General features: G+C 40.0%; 1 protein-coding gene across 1 annotated transcript in view; it reads left to right on the top strand.

The window, feature by feature from the left end:
* Nucleotides 1–18,773, top strand: part of AMMECR1 (Alport syndrome, mental retardation, midface hypoplasia and elliptocytosis chromosomal region gene 1) — a 106,164-nt gene that overhangs the window by 32,600 nt on the left and 54,791 nt on the right. Inside the window, exon 2 of the mRNA XM_026652953.1 lies at nucleotides 11,705–11,815. Coding sequence (XP_026508738.1) covers nucleotides 11,705–11,815 — 111 coding nt within the window. The remainder of the gene's footprint in view (nucleotides 1–11,704; nucleotides 11,816–18,773) is intronic.

Raw genomic sequence — 18,773 nt, 5'->3', positions numbered from 1 at the left:
AACGTTGCCGACCCCTGATATAAACAGTTCATTTTTAATCTGTTGATTAACTGAGGTACGTAATGATTTAAAGGAAAACTCCAGTATAATGATTCTAAATGCTGTTTGAATAAAGAAGGAAATCCCTAAATGTATGTATGACATATAAGAACAACATTCCGAGCAGTTGCCATCTTGAATCAATGCAAAGGATGACTGAATCAGTTTTTTCCTTTAGAAATAATTGGAAATCAGAAGTTTTGCAGAATTGTAAATTGTGTAATTTTTTTAATGGTTAAACCAACAGTGGCCTAAATTTTTTCAGGGATGGTGTAGGTCTACCTTAAAAATAGTGGCTAGGAAGGGGACAAAGGTTAATTTTTGGCTTCTTTTGGTCTGTGATTCTTTAGTGCTTATTCCTTAACTGAATGGCTTTTTGTGTGTGTATGTATTCAGTTATTTTACCTTGTAATACGGGAATTCCCACCAAAGATGGCACAAATGGAGGCTATGATCGCCATAAGGTTTGCATTGTAAGTTCATTGTCCATCGATATTCCCTGAGTATTAGAAAGATGACAACTACCTATTACCTTCATTCCATTCTCAGTGTCACATAATGGGCTGTCATTAGTGTCAAGAAACTGGGGTCAAAGCTGTTCACTTTCCAAAAGAACATTGATATCTAAGGCTGTGGTTTACAACTGGTGGTTCATGGACGCCTTGGGGTCTGCAGACTAAGATTTCCAAAGGGGTCCACACCTCCGTTTGAAATTTTTTAGGGGTCCGCAAATGAAAAAAGGTTGAATACCAATGATCTAGGAGGGTATTTAAGTGCTGTAAAACTGTCATATTTAGAAAAACAAAAAGGATGTTTTGCCACAGATGGTGTTAAAAAAGGAAATAAAGCCAATCAGTGACATTTTTCAACAAGTGACTTCGACCCCAAAAAAGTTATTGTCCAGAAGGACTATCATGATACTCTTTGAAGCTGGATGTAAGTTGTGAGGAAATGAGGGTATGCACAGTGTTCTGGCAGGGATGTGAAAAAGACTGTGGGGGATAGAGAGTTGCTTAGCCCATATAAATGCTAAGTTAAGTGTTTACTTCTCCATTTTCTTTATTGTTTGTTATTGGAATTTTGGAATAGTTTAAAGCTTTTAGTCTTGCCAGAAAAGCAGAGAGTAAATATACTTATGTCATCACACTTTCCTCTTAAAGGGGACTGTGGGTGTACTGGGTTCCATTTTTAGATTGTAGCATCTCCATTTTTAGATTGTAGCATCTCCATTTTTAGGGTGGTTTGTAGTTAGAACATTTTACAGTTTTTAAAACTAGTCTTGCATTAGCGGTGCATTTAAAAATACATTGTATGGATACCAAAGCATGGCCCTGTAAGGAAAAAAAAGCTTGCTACTTCTCTCTTCATATGGTAGTCTGCAATACTTACACAATTGATTATATCTAGAAATAACTAAAGTTTATTTCATTATTGTTTTCACTTAGTTTCTCATTACACACACAAAAATCAAGTTATGCAGTGTAGCTCTTTGAGACAACTGCAACTTAGATAGCAAAGTTCCACCTTTTATCAACTGCTTAGTGAGCCATAAAAACTAATATCCATTGCAGTAGAGCAAATATTACCACCTTTGGCGTGGTACTTTGACTGGACCGCAGGGAATGAGAACAATCCAAACACAGGTGTAGCGGGGCGGGGGGAGGAGGCTGTCTGCCCCCCCCGCAACAATCCCTCCCTCTTTGGTTCTCTGATTAGTCATTGTCTGAGTAAAGGGGGATGGGGCCAGTTGATTGGCTGCTGTGTGGCCTTGCATGTTTGAGCTAAGCCCAGACTTTGCAAAAGTCTCTTGCTTTCCAGTTAGCTGACCTGTCCTTCCTCCCCTTAGTTGTAGATTAGGAGCTGTGCCACTTATGATACTGCAGGTCTAACCGATCAAAGTCCAGTAAGGAATTGTGCCCATTGGGCTAAATGGGCACATAGCTTGGTGGGTTTTTTTTCACCTTTCTTGTAGCCTCCCCATAGCACAGTTGGGTTAGAAGCAATAGGATTTGAGGTTTCTATAATGCTGTTATGATTACTGACTCATCACAACTTGTGGCTTATGCCCAATGCGAGAAGAGGCTAGAAGGGCCAGCTCTCGGAGGTAAATAAGACTGGGATTGCCGAGTTGGACCTGGTGCTCCTAGGGGAGGAGCTTGACATCTTTGCCAACTGAGTTTCCCCCAACCCAGCCTTGTGGCCCCTGTCACTCCACCCTCCCCTTACATTGGGGTAGTTGGGGGGCCGAGGAGTTTTCACAACAGAATTGAGTCTATAGGGCAGACTGAGGAGTGTCAGCCTTGAGTTGGTGTTTTGTTTATGGTAAAAGCCCTGTAACCCACACTGGAACTAATTAAATGCCTGATATGTGCCTGCCCCAGCTCTCAGTGTAGTGCACCCTCCTCCCTCCCCAGGTATAGTGAATAAAGTTGTGGCCTCCTATTTAAACACATCTCATGTGTCCATTACTCATTCACCTGCATGTCCTAGTCATTGTGTATTAGTGAATGATGACAGTTGTTGGAATAGAGGTGCACTTTTATTTAATGCTATAAAGCCCAGCAAAAGCCAGAGCCTGAAGTTGTATGCTATGAGTTTTTCATTTGTGCCTGAGTGCAGCATTGCTAGTTGAACCCCTATTCTTTTAGTTCTTGTTTTTCCTCTTATTTCTGTGAATGGCTGTTCTGCAGTTTAAGGCCACCTCTTAATGCCCCCCTCTGAGATTTATTTAGATGGCTTGTATAGCATTACTGAACTTAATGGAATTGTGATGTTGTTAAACACTGCAGCCCCCCCCCCTTTTTATATTTTGAAAAGCTTAAAATTATACAAAAGGAAAAATGTGGAATTCATACTGGCACTGACACTGTCCAGATTAGCTACTGCTCAAAATCTGAATACCATGCCCCATAAGCACACTTGTTTGTGGAAAGGGGTGGGTAGAATCAAATAATGATATGGAATTGCGGAGGAGGAATGCTTAATATGGTAGTACATAATGTTTAGTAGAAAAGCACTTTAAGATCTATTTCATGTACAATCTCCATGTAATTTTTCCTGATATTGGTTTAATTCATTTTTGTAAATGAAGATGTCTTTATAAATGGAGGCATAGATACACCTGTCAGGGATGGTCTAGATAATACTTATTCCTGCCATGAGTGCAGGGGACTGGACGAGATGACCTCTCGAGGTCCCTTCCAGTTCTTTGAGTCTATGATACTGCACTTGCCCAAATTAACACAGTGAGTCAGTGTCAAAGCTCATGGAGCTATTCTCAAGAGTTCATGGCACATAATTCTGGGCTGTAATCTCTGTCCGACATTGCCTCTCCAGGTGCCATAGGTTCTGGCAGTTTTATACAGAACTCATTAGTATTCTCTATTGTGGCTCTCGCTGCTGCATGTACTGCCTCGTCTGCACTTGCAGCAGCCTGTAGGATATGTGTAGCTACACTGGAGTGAAAGGCAGGCTGCATTCACACTGCAGTGTGTAGCTACACACGGTAGTAAAAAGATTTTGATGGGCAGGCAGTGGGGAAAGCTTTGACAGTTCCCCACTGCTGGAGCCTTTCACTGCAGTGTGGCAAAGGGGAAGCAGTGGGGCTATGACATAGGGGAGCCCAGTGAGGAGAGATTAAAGAGGCTAGGACTTTTCAGCTTGGAAAAGAGGAGACTAAGGGGGGATACGATAGAGGTATATAAAATCATGAGTGGTGTGGAGAAAGTGAATAAGGAAAAGTTATTTACTTGTTCCCAATATATAAGAGCTAGGGGCCACCAAATGAAATTAATGGGCAGCAGGTTTAAAACAAATAAAAGGAAGTAGTTCTTCACACAGTGCACAGTCAACCTGTGGAACTCCTTGCCTGAGGAGGTGGTGAAGGCTAGGACTATAACAGGGTTTAAAAGAGAACTAGATACATTCATGGAGGTTAAGTCCATTTATGGCTATTAGCCAGGATGGGTAAGGAATGGTGTCCCTAGCCTCTGTTTGTCAGGGGGTGGTGATGGATGGCAGGAGAGAGATCACTTGATCATTACCTGTTGGGTTCACTCCCTCTGGGGCACCTGGCATTGGCCACTGTCAGCAGACAGGATACTGGGCTGGATGGACCTTTGGTCTGACCCAATATGGCCATTCTTATGTCCCCCTGTCTCCCCCCCACTAGAGCCTTCTTCTCATGCTAGAGTCATTCACTATGGCAGGAAAGGCTGAGGCAGCAGGACACTAAAAACAGCAGTGTAGGAATGGGAGACACTCTTGGGCAGTGGCTCTCAAACTTTTTTACTGGTGACCCCCTTCACACAGCAAGCCTCTGAGTGCGACCCCCTTTATAAATTAAAAACACCTTTTTATATATTTAACACCTTTATAAATGCTGGAGGCAAAGTGGGGTTTGGGGTGGAGGTTGACAGCTCCCGACCCCCCATGTAATAACCTCATGACCCCCTGAGGGGTCCCGACCTCCAGTTTGAGAACCTGTGCTCTTGGGTGTGTAGGGTATATATCCTAGGGTTCTAGCCTGTCTCTGCTCTACTTGCCAAGGCAGTGCCTCACTGTCTGCACTGCTATTTGTACCTGTGCTAGCTGGGAGTGCAGTGTATGTACTGTACATGCCACCTTAAGTGTAGGCCTACCCTAAGTGTGAGTACACGTTGGATTTGCTTAATTTACAGTTGTATTAGAATGGAATCCTGATAAGTATTTTGGAGTATGCTCTATTTTGGGAAGCTTATTTGTGGGAGAGAGATTGGAGGAGAAAAATATCCTCACAAGAGTTCTCTAGAGAAGACAAAAGCCTAGTTTCCACCCAAGATAAAAAATCAGCGAGCCAAAGATCTTTCACAGTACTTGAATATCGATTGAGCACACACGCCAAACAGAAACAATTCATACAACAAAAAAACAGCTCGACTGGCCATGAAATTAAAGGGAAACATTTCTAGACATTCAGATAATTATTCCATTTTTCATTGTTCTGGAACGTGTCTAAATTGGGTACTTAGACTGATATGCACTGAAGTAATCCCATTCGTTGGAGACAATGCATTAATATATATGGGATTGGAAAGATTAGATATTTATGGTAAATTGCACACAAACCCATGACAAGTATTTCCATTGATAACTGAAAGTTACCGGTAGGCAAAGTAAGAAAAATGCTGCTTGTGAACTTAGTGTCAAAATCCAGTGATTTAGACTTTTGAATCAGGCTTGCTAGAAGTGGACTAACAAATGAATAGTAAAAATAGTTATTTGTTGATTTAAGTATATTTACTGTGTTTATTTTGTAATTTGGGCAATGTCGGCAACTGGTGTTAAGTTTATAAGGCTTATTTTTTGAATTTCAGTATCTGCATTAAATAATTGTCTGCTTCCCTCTTTAATTTCCCCCAACTGTGAACATTTAAATGAATTAAAAAAAAACTAATTTTTTTTTAAAAATTGATAGTCAAAATTATAAAAAGCAAACTCTGCAGAACCTAAATATACTGTAAATGTACAAAAAAGTGTAAACACTGTAAATATGCAAGTACACGTAATAGAATGGCAACTTGCATGAGTTGTTTCTTTATACTGAAAGAATAGGGATTTCTAAATGTAAACACTTGATGGTGGAAGTATGACAAGTCCTTGGCTCATTCACTCTTGCAGTGATAGCTGACTGATTACTGAAATATCTTGAACTATTTTTTGCTTTCAGACTAAATGCTTTCCGTAATATTGCATAGAAAATAGGTCACAGGTAAATTGTAGGTGATGTCAGCTGTAAAATTTTAATAAGAATACTTGGGTGTTACTATTAACTTACACAGAAATTGTACTACAGTGTGTCATGGCAGAATTAAGGGAACATCTGGAACTTTTGCTGTGACGAGACTGCTTTCCAAGTTTTCTTTCAGCATATATATCAGTCTATACTTAAGATAGCACCCTTCACCCAAAGCTCTCCCAAGTTCTTTACAAGTTCTAAGAAATCAAGCTTCAGAACTCCCCTGTGGAGTAAGATAATATTTCTTTGTGCTTCGTTTACTTCATTAGTGAAAATATTGGGTAAGGAGGGAGGAATGAATTGTCTCTGGTCACACAGCCAATTTATTGGCACAGCCATGGTTAGAACCTTGATTTACTGATTCCCAGGCTTGTATTTCACCCACAGGCTGTTGTTTAGTTAATCAAAAGTGCAGTAGTTACAATGGGGTCTCAAATTCTTCAGGTGGACCACGTGTTAGTAGACGCTGTTCTGGGGACAACTTTTTCCCTCCCATTCACAATCACCTAACATCCTATGGCAACTGCAGCAGTTGCCTACATGGAGAAGTAATGTTAGTTAAATATTTAGTGTATTTTAGCTGTCTTTTTAATGATATTTGACAACTGGAAATGAGAAGAGCCAGCACTAAGTCATCAGCCAGCTATCTACGGACCATGGGCTTACAACTTCTGCAGTAGATATTTATGCTTGTACTTGAGTTAGGCACCGCACTGTGAGAACCTGTGATAGCCACTGGATGGTATCACTTTGCACGTTTAGTAGTGGCTCTGATTTCAAGGCACCTTAAAACCAGTGGCAGTTTTCAAGAGAGCCATGCAAACAAGGGGAAACTGAATATACAATTTAACAGGTAAAAAGCAGATGGATGTTGTAGAGCAGGGATCGGCAGGGATTTGGCCCGCGGCCCGCCAGGGTAAGCACCCTGGCAGGCCGGGCTGGTTTGTTTATCTGCTGCGTCCGCAGGTTCGGCTGATCGCGGCTCCCACTGGCCGCAGTTCACCGCTCCCAGCCAATAGGGGCTGCAGGAAGCGGTGCAGGCCGAGGGATGTGCTGGCCGCCGCTTCCCGCAGACCCCATTGGCCTTGAGCTGCGAACCGCGGCCAGTGGGAGCCGGGATGCTTACCCTGGTGGGCCGCATGCCAAAGGTTGCTGATCCCTGTTGTAGAGAGTAATGAAGCTGGTATCGTTTTCCTAGTTGACATTTGTTTAGTTTACATTAGTTTTTCTGTATAATCTGTTTGCTGTACAGGGTCTTAATAGCAGGCAAGGACTTAATAGATTCAGAGATTAAGACCAGGATGGCAATCTAGTCTGACCACCTGCATTAGATGGCCTATGAAACTTTAACCAATGATTCTCCCATTTAGCCTGACAATTTGTGGTGGAACTAGAATGTAGCTATGCATCCAGATTCAAATTTGAACTCTCATCATAGTATGAATGTATCTTGAACCCTGCCTATCTATATGTACTTCTGTCAGTGACCCTGCAGGGGTCCATTAACCCCTTTGGCATTCAGCAGTAGTTTATTTACAGACTTCCCCTAGTCCTTTAAAGCAGCCATATCAGTTAATTCTAGCAGAAATCCCCACTTGGCCTGAAAAAGATAACTCAGAACAAAGTATTTGAGTAAACCAGTATATTTGTGTCTGAATTCTAACTTCCATACATTATAACTTAGTATAATACAGCTAATAAATCTCTAACCTTAGACAAAAAGGGTAAGAAAACAGTGCTGAGCTCCAATTAGAATATTATTTCAGACTTATCTGAGCAAGGGGAGATTGTGATGGTGCTCAAAACAATTGAACAATTTCTTTGATCTCTTCAAATCAAGGCTAGATGCCTTTCTGGAAGGTATGCTATAGTCAGACAAGTTATTGGTCTCAGTACAGTGGTAATTGGGTGAAATACTATGTCCTGTGTTAGAAAGGAGGTCAGACTAGATGACCCCAGTAGTTCCTCTGGTCTTAAAAATCTATGAAAAGAGCAAAAAAAGCAAAGATGTGTTTTCCTCCTTTTCAAGTTCATCAAAAAAAAAAATTAATAAAATACAAAGTAGGAGACGTCTTAAACTGCCTCCTCAGTTCATCATCACTAGAAGAAGGTGAACTCTTCCAGTCTAAATAAAGGAGAGTCACAAGGTTCCATCAAGGGCTCTGAAAGTCTTCTGGATGTAAAGTTTCAGGACCCATTCAGCTTTGCAGTGACTGAATTATTTTGGGTGGGGGAAGAAGACCTGATGTGGCCCCAGACACACAAGAACATTGTAACTAAATTAGTTTCCAAAAATTGCTACGATAACTCACTCGTCTCTGAAAGTAAGGGATTAATTCTATGCTCTCTCCTCAAAGTTTGTCATGTGATTGGGGGGGACACTAATGGCAGAACGCCACCAACTAAACTAGTAATATTAAATAGAACAATTGTTGCCACCTGCCATTCTACAATCACATGGTGGTCTTGCATCTTCAAAGGCACTTTGTATATTTCCGTGGTCTCATGAACTATGATCTTCATACCATAAGAAAAGGCCCTCTAATGGTTGGTTCTTAGACTGCTTCAAAATTGAAATACCTTGAGGTTTTTGAAATATTTTAGGGCTTGGAGAGGAAAGGTGGCAAGGGAGAGGTGACTGTCTTGCAAAAGAGGAGAAACTTCTGGGCTGTCATCTGACTAGTCCCTCAAAGAAAGGGAGTTTGTTATGGAAAGTGAAAGGAGAGTGCAAGAAGGTTTTCAAAGCTCATAATGAAAAGTTTGTGGTGCAGTATTCCCAGGGTTATCATCTAGCTTCATGCTCAGCTGATAGCAACACCAAATCTGTTTTGACATCTCTTTTTGATGCAGCCATTCAGGGCTATTCCTGTACCCATATACGCTTCATTAATCTTGCTTCTTTCTTTAGAGAAACACAGTAGCTGGTGCATTCACCTTGTAATCTCCTGACTCTCAAACCCAGTAGATTAATCTAATGTGAGACATTCCTCCATTCTTAGAAGGCAGTGACCACCTCAGGATATTTTTGATTGAAATATCAGTGGAAAACCAGGTAGCCTTGGCAGTGATGGCTTGTGCCAGACTAGCCTTGGTACCTCTGGGGGGGGTGGGAAACATGACCAATCAAAGGACATTTTGAGTAGAAAAATCAGTGCAGCATTCATGAGGCGGCAGTAGCAGCTGGTTTAGATGTATTTATTCAGAGGATTTATTTCTCCAGGATATTGTTAGACTGGATGAAGGTCATGGCGCCATAATGCCTGCCTGCTAACTGAGCTCTAGACAGATGTAGAAAGAGATAAATGCATGCCTTACTGTAGCAGATTTTATACAATGCTTTCAAAGTCTTGATACCAAGTATGGCACACATCTTTTGCCACAATTGTCTATGAACAGAGACATTCCCTGAAATGTGAAGCCAGATTTTACTTGAGATGAACAATCAGGGTCTAGACCAGAGGTACACAACTTTTCTTAATAAAGAGTGTCTTGTGTAGATCTCCCCTCCTTGTTATGACCCCATTGGGATCAGTCATACATGTGACAAATTGCTTATAGGAAAGATAGGAAAGACTAAAACAAGGACATGTCTGAAGGACTGATATTTGTACCTTCTTATTTGTATTTCACTACTAAGTAATTTTGTTTGCTTTTAACAGAAAACGCAGTAGACTCCTCCTGCTTTTCTTTTTCTTTTCTCTCCCACCCCTATCCCCTTGCAGACCCCCACTGCCCTTTTCCTGCATTCCGGAACTCCCAGCTGAGGCTGTTCAGAATTCCAACCCTGCATAGTTCAGGGGACTGGGGATCCAGGAACTACATGAACTTTCCTCTCCCTCTGCCTACAACTCCACCTGCTCTTGCTCCCCAGGGCTTACCTCTGCTAGTGTCCAGACTCCTTCCCCCATCCAGACACTCTACTTACTGCCCCAGAGAGAGACTGCTTTTTTCTCTGTCCCAACTTGCCAGTTTGTTCAGTGCCCATGCCCTCTTCCTGATAGACTTCCTTGATCCTCCTATCCCACCCATCATGCACTTCCTGTTTCTCTGTTTGCTTGCCTGCTAGAATCCCTTACCCTAGTTGTTTTTACTCCCTTGCCTACCTTTGGTATTCCTTATCTCCCTCTCGCCACCCCCCATGCCCCACTTTATCCCTGCTCCAAACACTGACACTCCCCAGGTTCAATCTACCAACTTGAGTCAAGTTGTCTGCTTCCCTGGCCCCTTCTCCAAGCCCTGTCCCCTTGGTGAAAGCAGGGAGGATAGAACAAGTGCTAAATATAGGAGAAACAGGTGATGTCTCAAGCAATACACTACAGTTTGAGAAGTGTTCAGTCTAGGCCATATGAATGTGGGGGAAGAGCCAGAGCCCCACTGCCCTGGGTGCGGGTGGAGTTCGGGCATCAGCCCTGCATCCCAGCAAGTCTAATGCTGGCCCTGGTGACCCCATTATAATCGGGTTGTGACCCCCTTTGGGGTCCTTACCCACAGTTTGAGAACCGCTGGATTAGAAAATACCAAGTCAATGTAATTTTCTGGTTCTCATGCATTGGCACAATGCTATAATGTTTGGGGCTGCATCCACTGTAGGGGAAAGCTTACATCCAAATTCTTTTTTTCACTAAATAAAAAAAATTCTGTTGATCTTTGTGTTTAACAAAACTAATGTATGTTTTGGCCCTAAACTATCTGACATTATCCTGTTAAACCAGATTATCTAAATGTTAATGTTTAAGAAGCTGAGTTCATTGTCACACGTTTACATAATATAATCTGTCCCACGTCCCCACAAATTGAGGTGGGTAAAACCAAGGCCCCAGTCCTATAGGCACTTGTGCTTAACTTTGTGAACGTTGGAGTACTTCCATTGACTTCAAATGGACTGCACAAATACGAGTGTATGCACGGGTCACCACTAAAGTGGTTCAGTGTTATTGGTAGGAGTCAGTAATCCGTGTTGCCCCTTAGTGAGGCTTGCTTTAAAAAAAAAAATTGAAGCTTAAATTTTCCTGGTATTCTTTGACGTTTGAGTGGTGAAAGTGGGACTGATAGAGGTATAGACCAACCTTACAAAAAAAAAAAAAAAAAAAAATCTTACTGCTCTCACTTAGAGTAGGGTTTTTTTTTGTTTTTGTTTTTTTTAGAAGGGGGGTGAATTAGCAAAATTGTTACACACAGATTAAGATTTATGTTGAGCTCAGAAAATGAATGCTGGCTGCTGAATTGGACTGTTTACAGAGATACCACTCTGGCCTTTGCACTACTGATTATCATCTTTCAGAAGCTAGGCTAGTCGCCAAGAGAGACTTGGACATCGTGGAGAAAATTTCCTTTGTACAGGCTTATATTTTAAAATCTAGATAGCATCTGTCCTTAAATGCCTTTTGCCTGCCTTACGGGGGATTCTGTTAGTGCTCAGCTGACAATTAAAAAGAGCAAGGATTTTCTGTATAACTAGTATGAATGGGATATTATCCTTTGTTCTGTGGCGGTCTCATAAGAACTGTCCTTCTATAGCAAAGAGATGTCTGAGGGAAGATTTCTTGGCTTCTGGGAAGAGTCTAATGGAAGATAAGCAAACATACAAAATGCATCATGTCAGCTAGCAAGAGATTTGCTTCTCTGGCTATCGAGTATTGTAGCTAGAGACTAGTCTGGTTTCCAGCATTTGTATCTGAATGACATGGGCCTTTCTACAGTAGACAAAACAGAAATAGTAAAATAGGCTTCCGAATACTATGGCCAGCGCAGAAGCAGCTAATTTGTAGGCTTTGTTTAGTTTTGCAACAGAGAAATACTATCTTATTGAAATACCACTTTGACTATCAATATTGTAACACTTGTAAGAATTCTGCAGTCACACATGCCTTTTCTTCCTTCCTAAAACAGCCCGCTGTTTGTAACGTGGAAGATTGGTCGAGATAAACGATTGCGTGGATGCATAGGTACTTTTTCAGCCATGAACCTGCATTCAGGACTCAGGGAGTACACACTTACTAGGTAAGATCTGGTTTTGTTGTTTCAACTTCTGCATTTAAATATTTTAATAGGGGAATCAAAACAGATCCTGAATTTTGTGATTGCTTTGTTTCTGAACTTGTCAGCCAAAATTTTTAACCCCTTTGACACCATCTAAATTTCTCTGCTAGGTGATCACTGGTACTGTGGTATTAATAGCTTAAATTAAACCCATAGCTGGATTCTTTTTCTTTGTCTAAAATACTGTTTTCCAGCAACTTACTATAACTGACTCATAGTAGTTTTTTTCCCCAGTGGATAGACAACTTTTGATCTTAATAGTTACTTTGAGGGCAGAAGACCAGAAAGTCAGTTTTGGGGATTATCATATTCACAGGTCTAAAACAGCAGGTATTCTCACCTCTTCTCCATCAGGTGCTTCCAATCAGCTGCAGTTAATTTAATCCTACAAATTTCCATTACATGTACTCTTCAGATACATCCCAGCCCCTGAGTGGGAAACTTCTGGACTAGGGAGGTAAGTGATAATCCTCACTTCCCTGACAGCATAATCCTTTATTTTTGACCCACACCCAAAATCATTCACCTTAGTGTTTCTTTTCCTTTTGCATAGGGTGAAAAAATAAACAAATACATCACTAGAGCTATAAGTAGGCATTGTACTTGGTTTCCTCTGATTATTTGTGATTTTAGGTTCTCTAAAGGGTGGGTGGGATTGAATTGTAATAGAAATTTTAAAGCAATGTACCGCTTTGTAGCACTTCAAAATGGAAAATATATTCTGGTGCATGTAGACTTCTAGGATGGTTACCATCCCATCCCTATTACTCTAAGTACTTGGAATTTCTAGACCACTTGCGTTTGGAGACTTGCTTCTAGTGCTGGATCTTCCTCTATTGTTAAAACCCACACTGCTAATATTAACTGTTGACATAATGGAGTATAGTCATGTCTCTCTCTCTCTCTCTCTCTCTCTCTGAATGATTAAGCTAATAAAATCCTGAGGCTACTTCAGGTTTAGCAGGCAAATGCATGAAGGAGCTCAACTATTCATTTGCTTGGGTGCCTCAGACTTGGAGAAAACCTAACTGTCTTCATTGTATCAGTTATAATACCTGGAACATCTCTGGCTATGCTTTAAGACCCTGCAATCAAAAATGATCAGTAAAACGAGACTTGTAAAATATACATTATTATTAGTAGTAGTATTTGTATAACATTGTGCCTAGAGTTCTAAAGGAAGTTAAGGACCCATCATACTAGGAACTGTACAGACAGTGAAAAACTTCCAAAGAGCTTAAAGTCTAAAAGTATATTCTGCTGTTTTGGGTCAGGTATTGCAGGTTTGTGCAGAAAACCTCCCTCAGAGGCTAGGAGGAAGAAGTCAGAACAGAAGTGGAGTCTAATGGCAAACAATAAAACAAAGAAAGAAAATATAAGGAGGCACTTGGAATACCGTAAATACTATAGAATTGGTAAACCTGTGGAAGTTGATGTGAAGAGGCCAGATTACCTAATCTTGAGAGAATCCATGGAAGAGCATTTAAAACATGCAAGTTAACTGCAGTGTCAGTCATAGTCTTTCATTGTCCAGGAGTTGCATGGCACGGTACTCTTTTGTGTTATTTAGAAGATACTTGGAAGACACTTACCATTACATCCCAAATTCAGAAGTTGGAAAGGGTAACAAAAATATTAAAAGTGACACCTAACATAAGGGCATCAAAATAGCTTAAATGCACTATTTAAATGGACAACTAATATGGAAAATTACACTGAGCTATCCAGAAAGAGGTTTTAATAGAAAGATGCTATCAAACTTGAGCACAGGAGAATGTGATTACAGCTCAGTATTTTTCCACATGAAGGGAAACCTTATACCTCAAGAACTAAAAGCCAACTTATTTTGTGAAATAGGGCTCTTTGTAATATAGTGAACATACTTAATTTTCACTCCTTGTTTGAAAATCTTTACTGATTCTACTGGAATCCCCCATTATTTTTACAGGAAATCTCTCAAACTTGTGTTGTTTTTTAACAGCTTTCAGTATGGTAGAAACATTCTAGGTATGAGCACTGGGATTCTGAGTAAGTTACAGGGTTTCTGGAATTTGATGGCACATATGTGCCGAGAGACTATTGATTCGCATTGGCTAGCATGAGATTGTGGTGGTGGTGGTTTTCTGTACAGCAGATGTTTAGAAAGAGGGGGGGAAAAAAAAAAACTTTGAGTGCGTTATCTGCATTTCCCAGACAAGTTTCCTTTATCTCCAAAAAGTGAAGGAAAGAGTGAAACTATCAGGGAAGGAGCTCTCAGCCTTTAAACAAGGGAACTTTCCAGAAAGAAACTTGGAGAACCAGACCAGAAGAGAGCCTCAAATGGCCATCAACTTTCATGACTTGAGGCTTCACAAGCCCCACTAGGAGGGACCCGAAACTAGGATGTTCTAATTGGTTAAACAGTACGTGGGCTATGACGTTCTTGAGGAAGATAAAAATAGTTCCCAAAAGCAAAGAAAAATTATTGAAAATGCTTTGGAGGCAAACTAATCCACAGGGCAGACTGCTCATGAACGGGCCATCAGCACCCGAGAATGGAACTTGATCATAATAGTCAAAGAACAAAGTTGCAGGCTAAGCTCCTCCTGACCTTGATCACATGTTGCCTTCAAGACATCTTATTCAGCTGTTTTAGAAAAAAGGAAGCTCTTGCAAAAGGTGCCTTCTTGATTCATTCTAAGCCTTTTAGTAACTTCCATACTGTGGATTGACATGGATTTTTCAGAGCCCTTCAGCATTCACAGACCTTTCTGACTAAAAAGACTACGAAAGCACTCATCGGATGATTGAAATCCTCTTAAAGCTAGACTTTCATTTTCAAAACTTGGAATTAGGAATTCCAAAAGGTACTCACCATACTAAGAGGCCAACTTTTCTAGTATGTCAGTTGGCTGTAGTTTCAAGGAGTGAGTTAGAACACCCTTGTGCTAATCAAGGTATACTAGACTTCCTTCATATTGGGATGAGATAAAGATGTTACTAACATTTGGCACATCAGGATATCAGACTTCATTAGTTCTGCAGGTGATCTCTAATTCCTTCCACTCTTCACAGTACACAGCAATTTAATTTCTTTTAAATAAAGTAAGGATAGTGGATCTGTCAATCCAAAATGAGTAGCTTTCTCTCCCACCCTACCCTTTTTGGAAGCCAAGCCCACAAGTCTGGAAACTGCCTTTTACAGTCTTAGACCCAAAAAAAGGTAGTAATAGGATAGAAAATGAGTTCTGCATTTTGTGCAATGTAGGTTATTAGTGATATTGCCAGCATGCTCTGAACAGGAAATTTCTGATGTTGAATGACTCATAATTAATTGGATGCATCTGCCCAAGTCGTGAGGAAGGGATGAGAATACCCATAGTTTAAAAAGTTAGTAATGTATTTCTAATAGAATTGAATTCTACAAGATAGATTTACTTTACAGATACATAAAACTGTGGGAGGGGGAAGGAAGTGAATTATTGCAGGATTTCATGAAAGGAGTGGGTGGGCGAGGTTCTGTGGCCTGCAACGTGCAGGAGGTCAGACTAAATCAGCTGTTCTCAACCTATTTACCATTGTGGGCTGCATATGCATCCCGCAATGCGTTGTGGGCTGCATCCAGTCCTAGCAGTGTGGCCCTGAAAGTGTCACATGGGCCACAACTCTGTGCTGATTGAGCCGCAAGCAGCCCACGGGCCGCAGGTTGAGAACCACTGTACTAGATGATCATGATGGTCCCTTCTGGCCTTTGAGTCTGAGTAAAAGTTTGAATGTAGTGATTGACATGAGTTTAGCAAAAGGCTATCTGGGTAAAAATAAATCTAACCTTTTTCAAAGGCATTGCAATATTTAATATTGTAGGATTTAAGAACTATACCATGGAAAAACAGTCCTTCAGACTGATTGTATGAACTGAGTAATCCACCTGAACGTATAAAATAAATCAATCCAGATTATGAAAAATTACCTTGTGTTTTGCAGCTTCATCAAGAAAATACACTGAACTTGGAAGCAGGTTACTACAACATTTCAGAACAGGTTGACAAACTTTTTCATGTATTCTGTTCAGCAGTAAGACTTAGGTTTTGGCAGTGAAGACTTACAGTTGAGGTGCTCAATAAAATAAAATTGTTTTTATTTGCTAGTACTCCTTTAGTTACCTGTTAACTTGGTTATAATTCACTGTATTTTTCCCACTTGAGTCATACCATAGCTGAAAGGCAGATTAAGCTAGCAGAGTACAAAACAATTTCTTCTTGATCTAGCAAGAGCAGTGGCATAAAACTATAATTACATCAGTTTCACACTGCTGTTCCTCCAACTTGTACCATAACTGGTATATATTCCTGGGGAGGCAACTAGTGAGGAGAGGCAGACGCAGGAAGATTGATTCTGTGACAGAAGGGGAGAGAGAAGAGCAGTAAAAAAAAGTTGATATTGGAAGCCCACAAACCTGAAGTGGACTGGCCTGGTGGGCTATAATCTGCACATCCATGTTGCAGTTTTTATGCCTTATACCAGCAGGGACCTGGGATTGCACACAGTGCACTTGTTCTCTGAATGAAAGGTCTGTCTTACGTTCTCTACTAACCATCTCCAGCTGAGAGTAGTATCTGCTGGGTCTAGAGGGAGGCATGTTCAACATTCCTCCCCACAATGTTGTCTGTGGGAGGACAGGAATAAAAGGAGGGAGTTGGGATTCTAGCTACAAAATCCAAGGAAGGGGGAAGTGCTACACAATTCTCTCCCCTTAAAACTTAATTTTAGAGGTAGATATATTTGAGTTTTAGAACACCAGTACTGTCAATTGGCATACATCTCCCAATAGTTTATTTAATTAATTAAAAAAAAAACCTCACTAAGTTCTTATTTTCTCTTCCATCCCCATGAAAAATATCAGTTCTCTTCTCCCACTCTACTGACAGGAAACTAAACTTGAGAGTATGAGCTGTTTTTTTCATATTACAAACACTTGAATGATTGATAACTTGAATCCCCTTTCACTGTGATCTAGTAAGTTTCATAGATGTATATTTGTGTTCTGCTTTTTTCCCCCTTCAGTTGAACTTTAGCATTTTTTGTTTTTGTTCATATTTAAGGTCAATATATAGATTAACGTACAACTTCCATTACATCTCTTCAGTTCTTGGACCACCCTTCTTCACACTAACTCCACACAACCATTTTCAGGTATTACCCCCTATGACTTTATACATCTTTATTCTCTTTCACCACACCCAAGCCCCATGCTAGGTTCAGGGATCTACCAGTCCACAACATAACTGATGAAACGATTAACACACAACAAAGGATAGCCAAGGTAGCTGTGACTCTGACTTCAGCTTACAGAGTTGAAATGAGTTTCATTCAGAGTCAGCTTTTGTTACTCCTGAGCAGTTTGAGCTCCATGGGTTGATTTTTTTCCCTGCACGAAGTAGAGTGCATCATCTCTGTGTATTCTAGATCCTGCCAGTTCATGAAATGAAATCTGAGTTTCCAATGTAATGATTACATTTGAATAAAAGTGAATAAATGGGAAAGGAGTACTAAAGGTTACTTTGTCAAGCATAGTAAGGAATAGGGTTTATATATAATGGGGCTCTTAAATTTGTGACGTAAGCAGTTCTGACAGTTTGTTTCCAAAACAGTCTTCCATAGGCAAGCTAATTTTGAGTTCAATAGAAATTTTGTTTAGGTTCACAGTATATACTGTAAACCAGCTTTTTCCTTTCATGGTGGTTATGTTAATAGTCAGGTGGTCTTTAAATGTAAATATCTGTTGATGTTTTCTTCATAAATTATTGAAAGCAGTGTACTTTATATAATCTGATATTACATTCGTTCTTGCTTGTTCCTCCAAATTTGTTATTTTGTGTTCCCTACTCTTAATTATCTTCTGAAGTTAAACTACTTTGTGCATGTGAGATCTCCGTATGAGAGAGGGGCTGCCTGTTTTTGTTCAACATTTTTAATTAGTATTTACTATCATTAAGTAGATGTAACAAAATGTATCATGTCCTATTAATGTCTTGCTAAGAATTGCTACTGATTGTACAGAATGGTCAATACATCACTTAAACTATTCAAAGAAAATGAAGCCAGAGTGTAAGCATATTTGAGGCATCAGGGCTTGCTTTACAAGGTAGAAGACATTAGAAACATCAGTGAACAGCTCCAGAGATCTTTTATTGGCAAAGTAGGAAACCATTTGTGAAATGAAGCAGTCAGATTAGCACCGTTCTTTTTTTTTTTTTTTTTTAAATACCGAATACAACTATATTTAAGTAATGGTAAGGATGTGACAGACAAAACTATTGTTCTGGGACTGCAAGTATGTCTGTCTAGGCAGACTATGATCTAGCAATCAGGCAAGTCCATACGTGCTCTGTAATACAGACATGCTGATCTGTGTGCAAGGCTGACTTTACTGAGACTTGGCAATAACTCATGTTTCTAAAATCTTCTTTGAACCAAAATATTTTAGATATGAACTTGATAAATAGGACCACTTCAAGACAAAAGTTTAGGCCTACCATATGTAGCTTGAATTCACTCTAGTAATAAATTGGATTGTGATATAAACCAACAGAACAAATAATTTAGATTTAAATAAGGCATAGAAACCTTAACTTATCCAACTGAGCCTAGTTATTGCATATGACTCAGTCTATTCAATAAGATTGTGTTATTACTATGGAATAATGTGCATGCCACCATTTCTAAAAAAATTATTGCTCGCATTACACCATCATATTACATATTTCCTCAAAAGGCAGAATTAAAGAAACTGTCTTTAATAAAAGGAAAATGATTTTTCTTAAATATTGAATTAAATGCTTGTCTATCAACAAAGTTTCTAAAATAATGTAAGTAAAATCTTGGTGTGTGTCATTAGAGAGCAAACAATGCATTGGGTGTGGCACATCAAATAATTGAG

This window comes from Terrapene carolina, unplaced genomic scaffold (assembly GCF_002925995.2).
Source record: "Terrapene carolina triunguis isolate 2854851 unplaced genomic scaffold, T_m_triunguis-2.0 Scaffold131, whole genome shotgun sequence".
Taxonomy (NCBI): domain Eukaryota; kingdom Metazoa; phylum Chordata; order Testudines; family Emydidae; genus Terrapene; species Terrapene triunguis.
The sequence above is the reverse complement of the archived record's forward strand: the minus strand, read 5'-3'. Positions and strand labels throughout refer to the sequence as shown.